The 19,185-nt window shown below is 44.5% G+C and overlaps 1 protein-coding gene across 10 annotated transcripts in view; it reads left to right on the top strand.

Annotated features, from left to right (window-relative positions):
• MEIS2 (Meis homeobox 2) overlaps nucleotides 1-19,185 on the top strand; it is a 201,489-nt gene that overhangs the window by 59,980 nt on the left and 122,324 nt on the right. For all 10 annotated transcript variants that reach the window (XM_006087498.3, XM_006087500.3, XM_006087497.3 and 7 more), the window contains one exon: nucleotides 3,880-4,025. In XM_006087498.3, the coding sequence (XP_006087560.1) occupies nucleotides 3,880-4,025 (146 nt within the window). The remainder of the gene's footprint in view (nucleotides 1-3,879; nucleotides 4,026-19,185) is intronic.

Genomic DNA, 19,185 nt, shown 5'->3' with positions numbered 1-19,185 from the left:
CTATTTGGACTATCTTTGCTGAAAACGTAGACTGTGCCCTTAGTCAAGGGATCAGCAGCCTTTGAAAAGAGGTGTGCACCATGTTCCTCTTGATTCCACTTTTCATCATTGGAGCTGGCAGTGTGGGGGAGAGGCCTGTGATTCAGCCCCTCAGAAGGGCCCTAATGGGCACTGAGTTCTTCTAAGAGGCACTGTTCCTGGCATGGATACATGAATGGGGTGTACCAGGGCAGCCCATCTAGCCCCTTGGTGCTATCATGAGTGTCCTTGCCCCAGTGTGGGATTATCGCAAAGAGGGGTGGGCCCTAGAATAAGCTTATTGATAAGTTCTGTCATTCACTCACCGAGCAATTGCTGGGTTCCTGCTCTGGGTCAGACATGGCGGTGTGCTCTCGGGATAAAAAGGTAAGAAACAGCTCGGCCAGTGTTGCTCAGTGGTTGAGTGTCGATCTATGAACCAGGAGGTCACCAGCCCGAGGTTACAGGCTCAATCCCCAGTAGGGGGCGTGCAGGAGGCAGCCGATCAATGATTCTCATTATTGATGTTTCTATCTATCTCTCTCCCTCTCCCTTCCTCTCTGAAATCAATAAAAATATATTGAGAAAAAAAAGATAAGAAATACTTTTGAATCCTAACTTCAGGTGCTGACACATACACTGTTATCTCCTTTACCTCCTTTGGCACATACCCCTGTGCTGGTGTACACACCCTTCTGGGCACAGAAAGTCACTTGGCACTGGTGCCAAGGATTGCCAGCTATCTGCCATACACGCACAGCCTGAAAACAATAGCCACATTCGGGGTCCCTGCCCCCAGCATCATCTGCACAGTTTCATTTTAGGTTGCAGATCACACAGTTGCCTTTGTAAGATTTTTTCTTTATTCTGTTGTTAGTCCTCTATGCTGGAGTTGGTTCAAAAATACATTGAAGGAAAGATGATGATATTTATTGTGTATTTGAAAAGGAAAATTTCTCTTTATAGTCATAAACACTAATATTAATTTGAAAATCTAATGTTTAGTATCTAGTTATTATAAAAAAGAGTCACCTTTTTCTTTACTATTATTTGTTACACTGGATCCCAATTCAAATATTTTATAACATTTCTATAAAACAGACTGCTTTATATTAAAATTCATGTAATGATCCTGTCTTCTCCAGTTTAAGTCAATCATCCAAAGAGGCTCAATCTAGCTCCATCTTTTCCTTGAGCTAAATATAGTGAATCATATAGTTTGAAAGTGTTACCAGCCCTCTTTGCTTTTAAGCAAGAGAAAATGCACTGTGGAAACACCGTCTCTCATTCTTAAGGTCATTGATTGGTTAAAAAGGCAAATGCCCTTTTTTTTGGTTGAACTTCCTTCAATTAAGCCATTAACCTTTGAAAATAAGTATATTCAAAAATGTATCAGAAAAAGCTAAATGAGATTTTAACAAAATCCTGACAATTTCAGCTTAAACATATACACAGAAACCATATGTGCTTAGAAAGAAATATATACACACAGGCATTGTTTACAGCGCGTGTTTTTATATTTGGAAGACATGGAGGGGAGAGCTGTTCCACACATACATTATCTGAAATGTACATCCAGATAGCCTCCTGGATTTTCCACGGAGACAAAGATATCTTTATCGGTCGCAGGCAGACAGACTGACCGACTTCAAACTTGCACTTGCAGTGTGGGTTTTTTTTTCCTCATCTCCGGGTACTGCTTTTCAAAACCGCCCCGGGCTACAGAACAGCACCTCAGATCCCCAAGGCCCACTGCCTGGCTCCTAATAGCCACTCTCCATCTGTGTCACATGAGCAGCTGATGAGATCGCGCCAGTGTCTGTATTTGGGAGAGCACATCCACCCAGGTTAAAATGCTGGGGTTGCCAAGGAGCAGTCAGAAGCCATTAGTGGGGGTGAGAATTTGCCTTGCAGCAGTTCCTTGGCATGGTAGAAGCGTGTGTCCCTGCTCGTGTGTGTGTGTGTGCGTGTGTGTGTGTGTGTGTGTCCTTGTGCAAGCGACCCGTTAGTGTGCATGGGTGTGCAGGGAGCGCAGGCAGATGAAGGGTAGCCTCCGTCTACCCACTATTCACAAGTCAGATGCCTTTTGTTTCCCTGCACTCCGATTAGTTCTTTGACTATTTGGGGTCCCTTTGACTCACTCTTTTTTTTTTTAATCATAACAGACGGCAAAGAAAAAGAGAACAGCAACTTCGGGGTCATGCTCTAGTGTTTGGGCAGATGGAGGGGAGCTGCTTTGCCTTGGGGCAGGGTGGTTGTAATGAAGTGGCCTGTCAGTCTGTAAATAGTGAGGGTCATCTCTTCCATGTGATGGAGGGTATCGCATTGCAGTGAAAATGGAAATGTCAATAAAATTAATCTGCCGGCTCTTTGCTGTGGCTTTTCTGCTTCTCTGGTCAAAGAAGGTTGAGGGTTTTTTTGGTGAGAAAGGAAAAGAACAGGTACAGGGAGGCCCACAGAGCAGACGGTGAAGTTGCGAGGCGAGGGGCCCGGCAGGCAGGCTGTGGTGGTGTGACCCCATCCGCCAGGAGGGAGCGGGCCTGGGAATGGGCCGGCGGGCCTGTGGCCTTCCCCCGGGCGCTGTGCAGCGGCCAGCTCGGGCTGCATTGAGCACGGAGTTTATTGTTTTAGGCTTTCTTGGACAAGGTTTTTACTTAGCATGGGATTTATGGCATTTACTGCTAATGAATGTCTATTCTTAAATTACAAAAACCCCCACCTCAGCACAATTCCCAGATGTCCTCCCAGGACCCTGGCTTCTTAAACACCAGCGGGGAGCATCAACTCTCCACTTCTCTGTTTTCCTCTTTCGTGTGGCTCCAGGCTAATGATGTGCAAGGAAAACACAGCCATCTATAAAGCCCCAGCGCTGTCCCCGTATTCTTCATTTATTTTGCATTTGATTATGCCACAAGTCGGATCTTGTTTCTCTCCTTTTTTTAAAGTTATTAGTTCAAATATTAATGTAGGGATATGGCATATACTGCTGCTCTTGATTGATGCCTTCCCAAAAACAGGAAGACGTGCGCGTATGAATTTTAAGAAAGTAGGGGTCCTGCAATGCCTTGCCGGAAGAGTTTTTTAGATACATAATTTAGATGCCCTCCAGGCAGGCTTTCAAGGCATTTTTGCCGGAGGGCAAGAAAAATAACTATGACTGTTAAAAAGTAAATGATTTTTGCTAATGCACAATTGATGCCCGAGAAAAGCACAGAAGAGAAAGATGTTGATAGAAACTTCTGATTAAGTGAGCACCCTACCTTGATGTGTATCCCCCCCTTTTTTTAATGATAATGATCCGCAGTGCAGAGAGCTACAAGTTTCATGCAAATGCTGAGTGCAGGGTCACCGAGGAGTGTGCGGCTGCGTGTGCTCCGGAGGTGACAGGTCTGGGAGGGGCTGAGCAGGCAGTGTGTTATGTGCAATGAACAGTGACACCGTTACTGTCACCTATGCAGGCAGCCTAGAATATATAGACTACAGAACATTTAACTTGATTACCCTACAGTCTGTGTTCACTATGGGCACGGGGATGCATTTTCTCCGAATGGGTTTTCTGATGGCGGTTTTCCCACATTGGACTCCATAATTGACAAAGAGCTACTGCACTGTGTCAAGCACACAATTATAATCGAATTAATGATATGGGCGAGTGTGAGACACACAAAATTAACATTTGAAGAGGCCTGGTTTAATTTTGTCTTTTACATATTTGTGTCTCCAATTATACTTTAATGAAAGAGACGATGGGCGCTAATGGATATCTCTCAACAAGCCGCGCGGAGCTCCTCATTAGCTGCGCGTGGCTGTTGGCCCCCTTTTCTGGGTTCGCTCTCATGTGTGTTCCTGTCTTTCCACCAGGGGATGGTCTGGACAACAGCGTGGCGTCACCTGGCACAGGTGACGATGATGACCCAGACAAGGACAAAAAACGCCAGAAGAAAAGAGGCATTTTCCCCAAAGTAGCAACCAATATCATGAGAGCGTGGCTCTTCCAGCATCTCACAGTAAGTCACGATGAAAGAGAAACGAGTGTTGTTGTCTTGCCTCCTCCCAGCGTGTTAGACGGGCTCGTACAGATTTCTCAAAGTGAGGCGCCGATTTCCCGTTCTCAAAATCTGATGACCAACAGAGCAGTTCCGGTTTTGTCAGCTCTCACCCCGCGTTGAGCACCCTTCAGAAAGCAGCAGGTTTTTCGTGCGACTAGGCCGGGAATGGGCCTGATTCACAATGATGCAGGACCCTGACGTTTGTTACGTATGCTAAGAGGGCTGAGAGCAGCTTTAGGTAATGCAACCCAGGCACAGGGCTGTGAGGAGCTCCCTCGTCCATCCGTCTGCAGTGCCGACCACACTCTGCACGAGGGCCGGCTCCTCCCGGAGGCGGAGGCGGCACCTGGCCACATGCAGGCATGTCCAAGCGCACGGTACCAAGCGTGACTGTGATCGCTGAGGCAGCTTGCGGACATGTCATGTGTCTAGGTGACACGCACAGGGGGTGATAGGTGCTATCATGCCCTTGTTTGTAAGATGGAGATGAAAAGTGTGGGTTTTTTTTTAGCTGTTCAAATCCATTATCTTAGAATCTAACCCTCTTTACTTCTGGGAAAAGATCAACCATGGGCACACTTTTAAAGTAACACTTTATCTTGATCCTCCTGTTTGCAGTCCGTTTCATGTGACTGTATATACTGTTGACTCTAAGACTCCCGTGGCCCAAAAAAAATGACAATGTAGTGTTTACAGAGGCACTGGGCACTCGTCTATGTTCCTGTGCATGTGGAAATCCTGGGGAAATGGTGACGATTTCAGAGGCTGTTTCTTGCGATCATATTGTTTTCAGGCCATTCTGTTGGGGCGAATGCTTACAAATAGAGGAGCACATTGGAAGCTGAAGGTCTTCGACCATCCAGCTTGCGTGTTGCCATGCTGAATGACATTAGTTACAGTGTCACGGGCCCAGGACAAGGTTCCACTTTTATTTATGGCGGCGGCTGCTGATCCGCTCAGCCGGCAGGGCTGCCGAGGGCAAGGGGCGGAGGGGCGGCGGGGAGGGCCAAGTGATAGATTCACGTTCCTAAATCGGCCATTTTGATGTAAGGACATTAGTAGCAAACTAAGGTGTATCGATCTGGCCTGTGGTGTCAGGATTAGCGGGGGGACCCGCCGAGGCCGCCGTGGCGGTGGTTATTCTTGCCTTGCAGCTCCGGCCATTTCAAAGGTCAGGGCCCCGCACTGACTCGGCTCAGAGGAATTAGACGGAACATGCGGTCTCCGGGCTGATTACTTAACCAAAGACAAAATAATGAGTCCTAAGCAAATACTGACTAATTGAAAGGGCTGTAAATCCATTACATATCGGTCAGGGATAATCAGGAGTATTTAATCACTTTTATCTATTCAGGAGCACTGAAGCTGCAACGGCGGAGCCCCGAACCTTGCATGTGGTTATTATTCTCATCATTATCAAAATTACTTCACAGCTGTTCTTTGCTACATCACCTCAGCTGGAGATTTACTAACCTGTAAAATGTTTTTAATCTGGAAGTCGAGGGAGTGGGAGGGGAGGGGTTTCTCATCTTTAACTGGAGGTTTGTTTGGTTAGAGTAGCAACTAAGAAAGGCCCGTGGAAGGCTGGCAAGCTCACCTGTCCGGCTTCCTCCCTCTGCCTTCCTTCACACGCAGCCTTTCTGGGCCGAAAACAAAGACTCCAGCAACTGCTTTCCCAGCAAACATCTCCCTCCGTTATCAGAGCCGATGTCCCAGCACAGTGGAATCTTAGAGGATTCAGCTGCTCTGTTTACAGATGAGGAAGCAGACCCAGAAAGGGAAGTGATTAGCTCCAAGGTCAAGGAAGGGAGGACGAGGACCCCGGCTTTCCTTTTCCCCCAAATCGAGGCTTTTCCCACCACTTTATGATGACTGCTCAAATCATTATCACCTTTAACAGTTGCGTATAAATCTCTCAACCTCTGCCATCAACACACTCAGAGTCAAAGAGGGAGGGGGCTGTGGAGAAGCAAAGCCCTGTTTGTTCTCTTGTTTGTAAAGCCTCCCGCTTCTCTAGCCTTTCCAAATGGAGGAGACTCTCTTTGCACCTCCATCTTGCAGACAACTTTCTCCTTTACCCCTCGGATTCTGTGATTTGAATTTCCCATGCAAGCGTCTGGAGCCCTCGCTGGCTCTCGGGCCTCGCCCTGTCCCTCTCCTGGCAGGAACCCACCCTGCACCGTGGCCACTGGTGAAGAGTGGTGGGTGAGCCAGAGGTTCCTGGGTTCTCTCTGTGGCTCTGATGTCCAAGCAGCTGTAAGACCTATCCCCACCCGACGAGTGCTTCCAACTAGTTAACTGTTTACGAGGCTTGATGCAGAAGTCTCTCTTCAATGGAACGTGTTAATGAGTGTCTGTCCTTGGAGCAGGGAGAGGAGACCACAGAGCCAGAGCCAGGAGTCCAGAACACTGGCATTTCCTTTTTAAAAAAGAAATCATATTGCTTTTCTAACACTGTGTTACCATTTGTCAGAAATTGCATTCCCGTGTGGGAGATAGGCACCTTATGTACAGATGAAAAAACACTTCAGAAACGCCCGTGATGGAAATGTCTACACAGGATTGTGTGGCCAAACTGGCATGTCAGGTTCAGATTGCCTCCGTCCTGGCCGAGCCTCAGGGAGGTTCCTTACGTTCTCTGTGTTTGCCATTTCGCTATTTTTCAAGCGAAGAGGCGCACGTGGCAGGCTCCTTTCCCACGCTCACAGGTGCTGGTTCTGCTCCGTCCCAACCTCTGGTCATCCTTTCTTCCTGTCCACCCCCCGCCCCGCCCTTTTTTCCCACCAAGCGCTTCACTTTCCTCCTCCCCAGGAGCTTCCGTCACAGCACGGCCCTGTCCCCTGTCCTTACTTTCTCCCACCAGCTTTGTCTCCCAGTCACCCTCTCGGTTCCCTCCTCTGCCTTTTCTGCACCTCCCTTGGATCCTAAGGAAATTCTCTGTGGCTTTTCCTTTGAAAATCTCTCTCTCTTCATCCAGACTCCCCCCCCCCCCCCCACCACCACACACACACACAACTGCAGAGAAGAGGCTCAGTAACTTTGATGAGGATAGTCCTGTAAAACTTTTACTTTCCAATCTTTAATGAGCTGGAAGATTTATTCGGCTATAATTCTGAGCTCAGAAACCGAGAATAGAGACCCCTAACCAGCGACACGTTAATTTAGATTTCTTTTCTTAGTTGTGCACTAACAGGCATGGGGAAGTCCTTGGAAAGAGAGATGCCCCGCTATATTTCTCTGTATTTTAATTAATTTCAGCTTTCAAAGTGAAATGTTGGCTCTAGCTCACTGAAAATAGATGTAGTCTAAATTATTATTTCATGTAAATTTCTTCACAAGTGCATGATTCAGTGTGGGTTCCTCCATTATTAGTCTCTTCAACATTATTTCAAACTGGTTTGTTCCCTTTTGTGCAGTATGACCTGGTCTTGTATTACAATAATCCCCGATGTACCCTTTTTTTCTTTCTTTTTTTAAAAAGAGAGGCTAATTGAATTATCTCATTATTTTAATTTGTTAAGCAAATGTATTTTGCATCTCAGGATGTGTTCTTAAAGAAGGGGGCTGCTAAGGCTTTGCCCCCTGAATGGGCCATTGGCCCATTTTGACATTCATGCATTCATTAACTAGCAGAACATAAAAGAACTCTGGTTGTATTTTTTTTTTTTCCAAACACCCAACCAGCATGGAGCAACTTTTCCCAATAAGCCACAGGGGTCTCTCTACATATGTTCTCAACTGCAAGCTATTGTCACCTATTCTGAATACCTCAAAAGGCCCAGAGAAAGAGGAGCCCCACCTCAACAAAGGCCAACTGTAGCAATTGTTCAGTCTCAGTCTCAATATGACAAAAATCATTAACCTTCAGTTTTCTTGGGAGAACAAGGCTCCACTACAACTGTAACAGTTAAAACACTCTCTCAAATTCCTGTGCATCACCACCGTTAGGGGAAAAGGTAATATACTCACAGCTAATTGATTATATGGAGAAAGCATTTAAACTAAATCCGCAGTGGCATTAAAGAGCACATACACAAACTATTGGAGGAATTGAGGAATTTTTATATTCAGAATTCAGCACTTTGAATTTGCTTCATCTGAGGCTAAGTAATTAGGTTTTATTTTCTAACTACTGGTCTCCAAAATGTCTTTTAAGAAACCCACAATAATCTTAAAGAAATAGATCATATATATATTTAGAAACTCAACTACTGAAAATGTTGTATATACTATTACCCCCTCTTCTATTGGTTAAGACTAGGGCTGTGCCTGGCTCTCAGACTAAGAAATTGAGTGAAGATGGAAGAAAGAATAATCTGTTGAAAATGTATGTACTTTTGCTGGAAAGTACCCAATGGCAAAAAAATAAAAAATAAATAAAAACAAAAGAAAATAAATAAAAAATCTTAGGGAAATCCTAGGGAAATGTATTCCTTTCACTAACACATGGAGATTATGATATCATAAAAGTAAGCCTGCCATTACAACTGTTTTTATTTTACTTCAAAGATAGTTAAAGAAAGAAACAGCAAGAAATCATAGCCAGGCTACCGGTTTATTCATAACCATGAAAAACTCCTCCATGGCAAGAAGCCCTTAGTGCGCTCAATTAGGCTCTCGGGCACCTCACTCGCCACCTTCAAGAGCTCCCTTAGTTGTGCTGCAAAGAATATATTTGATCATGGAATGAAAACAGGAAGTGCTCACACACAAAGACACCACTTGCTCATACCAGGTTCCGACTAAAGGTTTTCTTATTTGAAAACATAGGGATAAAGCTCACACTTAGTGGATGCGGGGCTTCTTTCAAAGATATGCCCACAGAATCAGAAGCAAATTTACTTTAAAGTGAGATAATATCAGGCAGCCTTCTTGAAGCTGCAGGTTCTGAAAACTCTGCCCTTTGTTCAGGGCAAAGGCTTTGTCCCATCTGGGTGGCTCTGGTGGTGAGGGGGAGGGGCACCGCCCCCCTCGCCTCTCAGGTGTTCGCTCGGTTCACTCCTGGTCTATCAGTTTGCTTTATGGGGTTTTGTAAAAGTCTCTGTTATGCACCCAAGTTATGAGTAAATAGAGCTCCACATTACGTTACAGAAACTCCTGTCACTTCTCCAGTGAGTCCATCAAGACCATATGACAGTCAGCTTAGTGATCTCATATGTGTGTGTGTGTGTGTGTGTGTGTATACATATATACTAGAGGCCTGGTGCACAGATTTGTGCACCAGTGGGGTCCCTTGGCCTGGCCTGCAAGGATCGAGCCAAAACCGGCTCTCCAACATCCCCGAGGGGTCCCGGATTACGAGAGGATGCAGACCAGGCCGAGGGACCCCACTAGTGGATGATCAGCACTGGGGAGGGACCACGGGAGGGCTCCAGGGTGTGTCTGGCTGTCTAGCCCAGTCCCGATAGGCTGGACCCCAGCAGCAAGCTAACCTACCGGTCAGAGCATCTGCCCCCTGGTGCTCAGTGTGAGTCATAGCAACTGGTCAAATGGTCAAACAAATGGTCGGACAATTAGCATATTAAGCTTTTCTTATATAGGATATATATACATGTGTGTGTATATATATAGAGAGAGTGTAAGAGAGAGCAAGAGAGAGAGAGAGAGAGAGAGAGAGAGAGAGAGACTGACTTAGACTATGGCCTTTCAACTAGTTCTCTTCATCTTTTGTCAATCCAGATGGCTTTCTTTCTTAAATGCGGTGATACAGTGTCGCAGTTAAGACTACTGGACCTGGAATCTGAAACACAGCAGGTTTTTGATCTTGAGCAGTTACCCTCTCTAAACCTCATTTTCATATCGATAGAATGAGGATCATTCTAGAACCAACCCACTAGGGTTATTGCAGGGATTAAATGAGATAATATAAAGCATTCAGCCCCATGCCTGGCTCTGACAGCATAAGTACATAATGCAAAGTAACTATAATTGTTATTTTAATCTAGTTGAATGACTAGCAGGAAGCTTTGACCAATGGAACTAGGTAACCAAAGTTACCACTTACTTTCCTGGGACTGTGTGAGGGGGGAGGCCAGGTTTTGCCAAACGAGTCCCCAGTGCCCCCAGCAGGAGAGAACATAGTTTCCACTCTGCCTTCTAGAGCCATGTGCACATCTGACGGCTGCTCAGTGATGTGCGCTGACAGCATCCGGGAGGCCCGCTGCAGTGGGAAACCAGGCCATCCTGGCCAGCCTTCTGGGAAGGAGTCGGGGTCAGGAAGGCGCTGGCTACAGGGTAGTTCGGAATGCCTGAGCTGGGGCCTGCTTTTCGTAGAGAATGCTCCACTCACCGGGAAGGGTCCAGTCTGTGAGCAGAACGTAGAGTCTCTGGCTTCCTCGGAGGGCTCAAGTCCGGCTTTCTGAGAGACAGCACAGTATGGTTTCATGAAAAGGGGCCACTGAGTGTGAATTGAGAAGACTTGGGTTTGAGTTTTGTGACCTTGGGGGTAAGCTATTCAACCTCTGAGCCTATTTCCTTGCCTAAAAATGAAAATAGTAAATCGGTGTCCTGCTTAGCTGGTTGGGTTGCTGTGTGGCTCAGATGACAGTCCATCTGTGAACCACAATGTGCTGCACAAATGGCGAGTGTTTGGGCCTTCCGGTTGTGTGCTTGGGTTTCCAAGGGTGACAGAGAATGCTGTCCGCCTTGTTCATCCTCCCCTGATTTCTCCACTTGTCCATAGGCCGACGCTCTATCCACTGAGCCAAACCGGTTTCGGCGACTGGACATCTTTTTAAGGGCCTCGAATGGCTCATCCAACCAGTGTGTCCTGGACAGTCATTATTTCTACTTGGAAGTGGGTATCTTCTGAGGTTGGTCTACTTAATACTAATTGCTGTGGGCCAAATTAATACCAAATAGAAAACGTTTACCCTTACTTACAGAGTGAGAGATGGCCCTTCCCACAGTCCGAGATACAGATGTGCACTGCATACTCTGGGGCTTAATGCCTGAGAAATGCTTGTGTGGAAACGCATGTGCGGAACACTCAGCTGGAAAACACCAGCAGGGAGAGCTTCCCACAAGCAGCAGCAGCAGCAGCCGCCGCGAGGCTGCCCAGGCCCCAGCCTTTGCATTGTTTGCTGCTTGCCAGGAGAAAACATCTGTGAATTATTTGAATAGAACCTTATACTGGAGATCGTCTGAATTGGTGTCATCTCTGTTTAATTTCAGGAAATGATGTCACAATGCATTAAATAACAATGCTGGGTAATTTATTTTCCTGTGGACATGCTGTCCTAAGCATTCCTCTTCTCTGGCAATGTTTCCAATTAACTGTAAGCTTGAGCGTTCTTCTTATTTCATAATGATTTTGAGGGGAGGGGGCGGGAGATTGGGGAGGGAAGAGTGATCATTTCAGAGGTTGCCGAGGTTCAGAGCTAATGGCACATCCATCATGTCCTCATTGGGACAGGAGGGGACTCAACGTGGGGGCTATGATCACTGGTGGCCACCCACAACAGTGTGGGTTGGATGTAAAGAAAGCCGGCGTGTTCTGACCCTGGGTAATTTTAAAAGCGACCTGCCTGCCTATACTGTAGCTTCTGCCTTTATCAAAGTTTCTCTGCACTCCCTTCGTCAGTAAAGAATAGAGGACATAAGTCAGTTCCATGTGCCATCTGTCGTCGTTTTTACAATTTCTCAAATTAAAGAGACAGGCCCAAAACTTAACGTTGTATTGAATCCTAGAAACGCCTCTAGAAGAAATAAAATCGCAACTAAATTTAGTTTGTCTCTCTTGAGAGAGAGAAAAAAAAATTGCATCCTGCTGTGTCATAGCCTTTTACTCAGAGTCCCACTTTGGTGTTTAGAATTGGATTGTGAGGGGTTCTGCATGTGAAAGACGGATGTCTTTGGGACTCAGCAGCCTTTGTCCACAGTCTGAATGACTTTGAGGTAAAGTCCCCAGTACAGTGGTGCTGGCGGTGGCCTTTCATGGGGGGATGCGATGTGTGGTCTCCTCAATGCAAAAACATCTGGTCAAGACATTTCAAAAGTACATCAGACGATCCTGTTTAAAAGGAAGTTCAGCTGAGTTAGAGTAAAAAAATTAAGTTCCAGATTATGAGCTACTAGCTGACAGACACATTTAAAAATAAGCTACGGAGAAGATGGAAGAATGAAATGCTTATTAAATTGCTATAAAAAAGAAACTAAAATAATGATTAGCTCAAAGTTTAGCACCCAATTTTATAAAATCTTCTAACTATAATTGTTTAAAAATACATTAAAGAATTTAAGGAGATGGAGAATTGAGAACCTTGAGTAAAAGAAAACAGAAAGCATGTGCGTATCTGAATATTCAGCTATTTAAAAACTCTAAGATTGGAGTGCCATTAAATGCTGTTTAGTGAAATCCCTGAATATTCATTCAGATCATAGAGAAAATTTCCATTTCTCCATTCCACATGACCACAGTTTGCAAGTGTATTCTGTGGGGAGGCGGCGTTATTGGGAGTTAAAGGACAAGTGGCCTGGGTTATGAGATCGCTCCTTGTCCCGCACTCAGCTTTGCTGCCCGGTAGGGTCATAAAGTGCCCTTAACATTCAGGATTAATTTTGATTTTAGAGACTGTTACTGCCCAGATTTCTGAGGGCTCCCGGAAATGCCCTGCCTTCCCCACGCTGTGATCTGTTTTTGCAGTTTGGAGCAGATTATGAAGTGTGAAGCTGATATCCAGCCCCACCGCTGCTGTTAAGAAATAGTGACGTGGGTAGAAAGCATTAGGTTGGTTGAATGGAATTCGCCTTATTACATTTGCGGGCTGGGTACCCCTTTCTAAATTGATTGGCAGCCGTTGTTTACAGTATGCAAAGTAATCACTGGCACCCTTTAAAGGTGTATTATCCTCTTAAAACATAATAGTAATGCTATTTTCAGGCTTTTACATTTGCTATTCATATTTTGAACTGCCAAGTCCCAAATCTGCCAGAACTAATTTACGTTGTTTTTATCTGATAGTGGATAAGTTGTCAAGTCACAATATAATGGCAGATAATTTTTCTTAAACTATAGTTTTACTTCTGGGTTATTATAGATAACATGAATATTTGTTGAACCTAACTTTGATTATCTACAAAAAGAAAAATCACAACTCACGAGGTTATTATTGTGGGATTCTGAAATGAAAAGAAATAAAGAGAATATCATTACCCAGCTATTCTGAACATCATAGTAAATTAACATGAGCCACTAATCAGCCCTCTCCTAACCACCCTGTCCCCCAGTTCCCTGGTATCTGATCTACTTTTCACATAAGTCAGATAAGGAAGAGCACCCCGGTTAATCCCAGTACCAAAACTTGTTGCTGCTCTTCATTTTAATACCTCAGTTATTATAATATAACATAACATTATAATATAACTATCTAGATCAGCCGTGGGCAAACTACAGCCCATATAGTCACAAATATTCTAAAATTTATTTTGATGGAAGTAATCTGGCGATTTCATAACTAATAATTTATCTGATCTACTTTTCACATAAGTCAGATAAGGAAGAGCACCCCGGTTAATCCCAGTACCAAAACTTGTTGCTGCTCTTCATTTTAATACCTCAGTTATTATAATATAACATAACATTATAATATAACTATCTAGATATATTTGCTTCTTGCACCATCGCCCATATAGTCACAAATATTCTAAAATTTATTTTGATGGAAGTAATCTGGCGATTTCATAACTAATAATTTAGATTATGGCTGCTCTACAATCCTCAAATGGCTTATGTTTTACCTTGAACACATTGTGTGACTCTGTCATAAGTTGACAATAAACAGCCCAAATGTATGGGGGGGTGGTACCACACTAGTCTTTCAAAAAGAAAAAGGCTCTTATCACTAGGAGAGGTGCATGCTGGGTTAGTCCCCGTCGGTTTGGTGACACATTGGAGCTCCCCGTGAAGGCAGCCTTATTTCCCCCATGGCGGAAAGTTACAGGGTCCATTTCAGTGTTTCAGGATTCCTGCAGACAGCTCGTCAGTTGTTACACTTCGATTTAAACCCTGCCTCACAGTGACTTGGGGAAAAAAAGGTGAAAAGAGGATATGGGAAATTCGAGATCATTATTAGTCAATTATAGGCTCAGTTCAGTTTTTGTGTTAATATCTAAGAAAATATAAATTTAGACCTGTGTGGGGGTCCCACGGGTTACTCGATGGCACCTGGATGAAGACCTTCTTATTGCTTAATCCTGAAGCTTTTATGTTCACGGGTGAACCATGTAAGCGATAGCCAAATATGAGCACGTGGAAAGGCATCCGTTTTTCATATGACTGGTTGTCAGCCTGAGAATTCTTTCAAAACAGTTTGAAATTCATGTATTTCTGCAGAGCAAGTTTAAGGAAAAGTGTGATTTAGTTCTCTGGTTCTTACTTGCCTGCACTTTCTTGTCCAAGTCTATCCCAAATGCCCCACCTCCTCCAAAATGTATATGTAATCAGTTGCCTACTGAGGGAGTGCTTATATTTTCCTGAATTTATGGTCAGGCCTGAGTGGAGGAGACAATGGAAATGTTTGTAATTCATAAAAGACTCAGTGCCTTTCCTACCTTGAGATGGTTAGGACCATCTCTTAATTCTTTGTTCTTTACAAAAATAAACAAATATTTCAGGGCATGGAGAAAGGAATCCCTTCTGTTTACAAGACTATATATACACCGGAGGCAGCAGACTTAGGACCAATTTGAAGTTATGTAACCAGGATCCCAGGCTCAACGCAGCCTTTTGCTCTCTGAGTTATCTTGGGCAAGTCATTTAATTTTCTGACTGCTGGTTTTCTCACCTTGTTGCTTTGAGGATTAGCTGAGATTAGAAATAGCCTTTTGAAAAGGGGAGAACACTATGTAAGTATAAAATGATATTCATTCATGTTTTGATATAATTAACTAAAAATAATTAATTCACTCTGACTTAGCTCCATGAAACATGAACTTAGATATGGAGAAAACATTCTTCAAAGAAAAATATTTGTTTCTTTTGACCTAAGTCTGTTTGGCATGAAAATCAAATTCAACAGTCAGCATGACATGTACAAGGAAAAGGCCAAAAGACCCTCTGGACCGTTCATTTTGTGGCACAGTTTTAGTGAATCAAAGGAATTTTTGAAATTTTATTAACTCGAGCTTAAGAGAAAGAACTGGAGGATAGCAAACTTAACTTCCCAATAAACTTATTCCCACTTGTATTATTACCGCTTTGGACCAAACTCCATGGGGATTTGGAGATCTTTGTTCTTTGTCCATAAACTCTTCATCCTGAGAATTAACTGGTTCAACAGCCAGCCACTTTTCGTCCGGCCACACTGGTGGGAAGAGCAGTTTTATATCCCTAATGTGGCAGTTGCACAGGCCCACTCAAAAGAGGCAGGATCCTGTGAGAGACTCAGATGAGCTCATTGCAGCAAGAGAATAGCAGAGATAAATTGGACTACTATGAGCATAATCTGATCATGTGAAGAGAGGAGTTTTGAAGTGGAGGAAGTAGATTCTGCGGAAAGATCAAGGGCAATGATGACTAAAAATACACCTTGGGATTTGGTACTTGGGTCATGGCCTCCCTTTGAATTCTTCAGACTGGGTAGTGCGCAGGAAAAGTTGGAAGGGAACAAGGAAGAACAGAGGACAGTGTGTGGGAGCGGCAGGGTTTGTTCTCAGAGGTGCATGAGGTGAGTCAGGTGTTGCATCAGCGTGGGAAGGGATCCAGGAGAGAGACTGCCATGTAGGTGTGTTTGTAGTGGAGGTGGGGGTGGGGGAGTGGAGAGAATGACAATAGATAATGCGAGGTTCACGAAGAGGCCAGTGAAATGGCGGTCAAAGCACAGGTAGACAGGTCGTAAGAGACAGGCACATTTTGTAAAGAGTGGGAAGAAAGCTGAGGAACTCTCTGATGGGATGAAAAGGAACTGAGAGTGATGAGGGTGGCACAGCGGGGCAGCCTTGGGTGGAAGAGGGCGGCTGGAATGGACCACATGGTTCATCTTTTTTGGCAGAACTCGGGGAACCAGGGGCAAGAGGGGTGAAAGCAGGCGGCAGGAAGAACCTAGCTCAGCCTGGGATTGACAACCTGGGAGAGAGGAAGAGTTTTAGTTAGAGAATTCTTGAAATGGCTGGCTGGTAAGTCAAAATTCCAACGAGATATTCTTTTCTGGGATCATGACTAAAAAATGATTCCACAGTTCATCTGTATAATGTCAAGCTATTTTTGGAAAAGAAAATGAGGGAGGTCTTGCACTGAGTATTGTTAAAGTCGATTAGAAAGCTACAAAGTGGCTGACAGTAGGGAGGTTGATCGTGTGAACAAAATAAGAATGCACAAATGGGTCCTAATGTATGGAGAAATTTATTAATTTTATAGGCATCACTTCAAGTCAATTGGAGTAATTCAATGAATGGATTTTGGTTAGTGGTTTAACTATGTTTGAAAAAAAACATTCAGTGCTCGCCATCAAAATATATTCCACATTTAAGAGTTCTGTGAAGTAGGTGTAACTATTTCTCTTTTTTTTATTTAGTGAAATCCTGTCAGAGCACAAAAGCAAAGGAAATATAATGAAAAAATGCTGATAGATTTCATTAAAAATAAGAACAAGAGCTTTTGAATGTCAAGAAAACACCATAATAGTAAACATTAAAATGGCAAAAATATGTGCAGCATCATATAACAAGCAAAGGGGGGTTAGTGTCCTTAATAAAATGTACAGATCAATAAGGAAAAAGTTCACCTGATAAAAATCCACAGGGGAATAGGTTCATTCACAAAAGAAGAAATAAAAATGGCCCACAGGCATTTGAAAAACGTTCAAGATAATTAGTACCCAAATCAATATAAAAATCAGGACAACATATTTTTTTCCTATCAAAGTAAGGAAAACTAAAAAAAAAAACACCGAAGTGTTCAACGTTGTCCAGAGCAGAAGGAAATATCTGGTTCAATAATGACAATAAACATTCGCTTAATCTTTCTGGAATTTAAACTGGTAATGTGTATTACTAATTAGGTCCTTATGTTTTGATTCATCCATTCAGTTTTGAGGAGTTTATGTATACTTAAGAAATTATGAAAAATTGTGTATAATTATGTATCTGAATAAAACATTGAAAACCATCTCTATTTTCAACCATAGAAGACCATAATGGAATATTATGGGCTCCTGTGTAATCATTAAAAGTTATATCCTCCAAAATGTTGGAGATAGGAAAATAATCTCTCAACATATTATCAGGTGAACTAAGACAGAGAAGGCAGGGTGTCTGATATGATTCCAGTGTGGTAAAAGTACGCATAGGTGCATACATGCATAGAAGAACAAATGAAAATGTCAACAGTGACTACCTTGGGGTAGCGTATCTGGGTGACTTTTTACTTTCTTTATACTACCCATGTGTTCTAAATTTTCTATAAAATGTGTGCTGCGTTTATAATACAAGACAATAAATTTTATTTTAATAAAGACCCATGCTGAGTAGGAAGGCTTATAAAGTGTGCAGTGCTCTGGGAACACAGGGAGCCCACTGAGGGGCTTGCAAATCCAGATGAAGACAGAGGGAGAGCAGAGAAGCGGGGAAGGGACATTTTAAGGCCTGTGTCCTTGGAAAGGCAGCATCCCTGCTTGACGAAACCCGGGCCTGGGGACGTGGAGATGGATGACACTGGAATCAAGAGGGGAGAGATATCAGAAAGCTCTTTGCCATATATAAAGACGCCTTCCAAAGTAGAGGCGCGCCGTGGGGTGGAGAGGAGCGTCCTGGCGCGCACAGAAGCCATTGGGGAACGTGGAGGTGGCGTAGAGGTCAACATTCTTCTGGCCACAGTGGTGGGGAGGAATGAGGGCAAATGCTGTGGACTCCTAGAGAAAAGTGGGTGGAAAGTCTTAGGGGCTGAGAGCAGAGAGTAAGAGAGGAAAGGGAAGAGAGAAGCCTGGCCTCCCTTCCCCGAGTCCAGAGACCCTGGTAAGGAGGAAGAAGTGGGGGGCTTTACTGGGAGAGTGTGGATTCGTCAGCTTAGACTGCCGTAAAAGTACCACACACGGGGAGGCTCACACGGCAGAAATGAATTTGCTCACACTTCCGGGGGCCGGAAAGTCCAAAATCAAGATGCTGGCCGCATTGGGTTGCAGAAGGCTGCCTTCTTACTGTGTCCTCAGGTGGCCTTTCTGCACGTGTGTGGAGAGAGATCTCCGTCTTCCTCTTCTATTTGTGAGGCCTCCAATCCTATGAGATTAGGGCCCCTCCCTGATGACCTTATGTAACTTCAGAGGCCCCCTAACAGCTCTGTCTTCCAATACAGTCATATGGGGCTGCGGTTTCCAGTAGGAAGTGTGCTGGGACACACAGTTCAGTCCACAGCAGAGAAGTTTTGGGGAAACCATATTTTAGGGCAAACTCAAGTTCAGAGTCATTGTGGACAAGATCAGAGTAATTTTTATTCCATGGCACGGCAGTTGAGGGTGAAGGCAAAGAGGCAGGTCACCTTAGGATGTGGCGAGACAGAACAGAAGGCCAGAATGTCAGGAGGAAGGCCATGAGGATGCAGGCCTTGAAAGCCCTCGAGGACACTGGCCAAGACTGAGGTAGAGAAACTGACATATCAGGGTCCCGAGAGCGTTTCCCCAGGGCACCTGCATGGCGGCGGGAAGGAGGCGCCAGGCAGGCATGGGGATGAATACCCGGTTGGCTAAAATAAACCACCAATTGAGTTCTTATTTTGATCATGCTTAAGGTTTGTTTGATCTAGCTGTTTTTTCTGAGAGTTCAGTTTTACATATGTTTCAGCACCCCAACCAGCTTGTGTATTTTCAAGGTTTTTGTGGGTTTGTTTTTCCCCTCTCTCTCTTTTCCTTCTTCGGTGGCAGATCGGGGAGGGGAAAGCCTGGGGCACGCAGGTCGGCGGCCAGGCTCCGTCCTGGTTTGTCAGGCTGTGCTCTTGACCCTTCCCCGGGACCTGTGATTAATACACGCTTTGTCGAGGCGGCTTGGCAAACCCCGCTCTCCACAGGACTCGATTCATAATTCACAGCGAGCAGGAGGAACGGGGGCTTTGTGGTGGCGTGTTTGCTCTTTGCCGCACAAACAGCAATGCGTTCTGACCTTCGCCGTTATCTAATCAGGAAGTCGACAG

The sequence above is a fragment of the Myotis lucifugus genome, unplaced genomic scaffold (genome assembly GCF_000147115.1).
Source record: "Myotis lucifugus unplaced genomic scaffold, Myoluc2.0 scaffold_38, whole genome shotgun sequence".
NCBI classification, from domain to species: domain Eukaryota; kingdom Metazoa; phylum Chordata; class Mammalia; order Chiroptera; family Vespertilionidae; genus Myotis; species Myotis lucifugus.
Note: the sequence above shows the minus strand (reverse complement) of the source record. Positions and strands in the feature narration are given on the sequence as shown.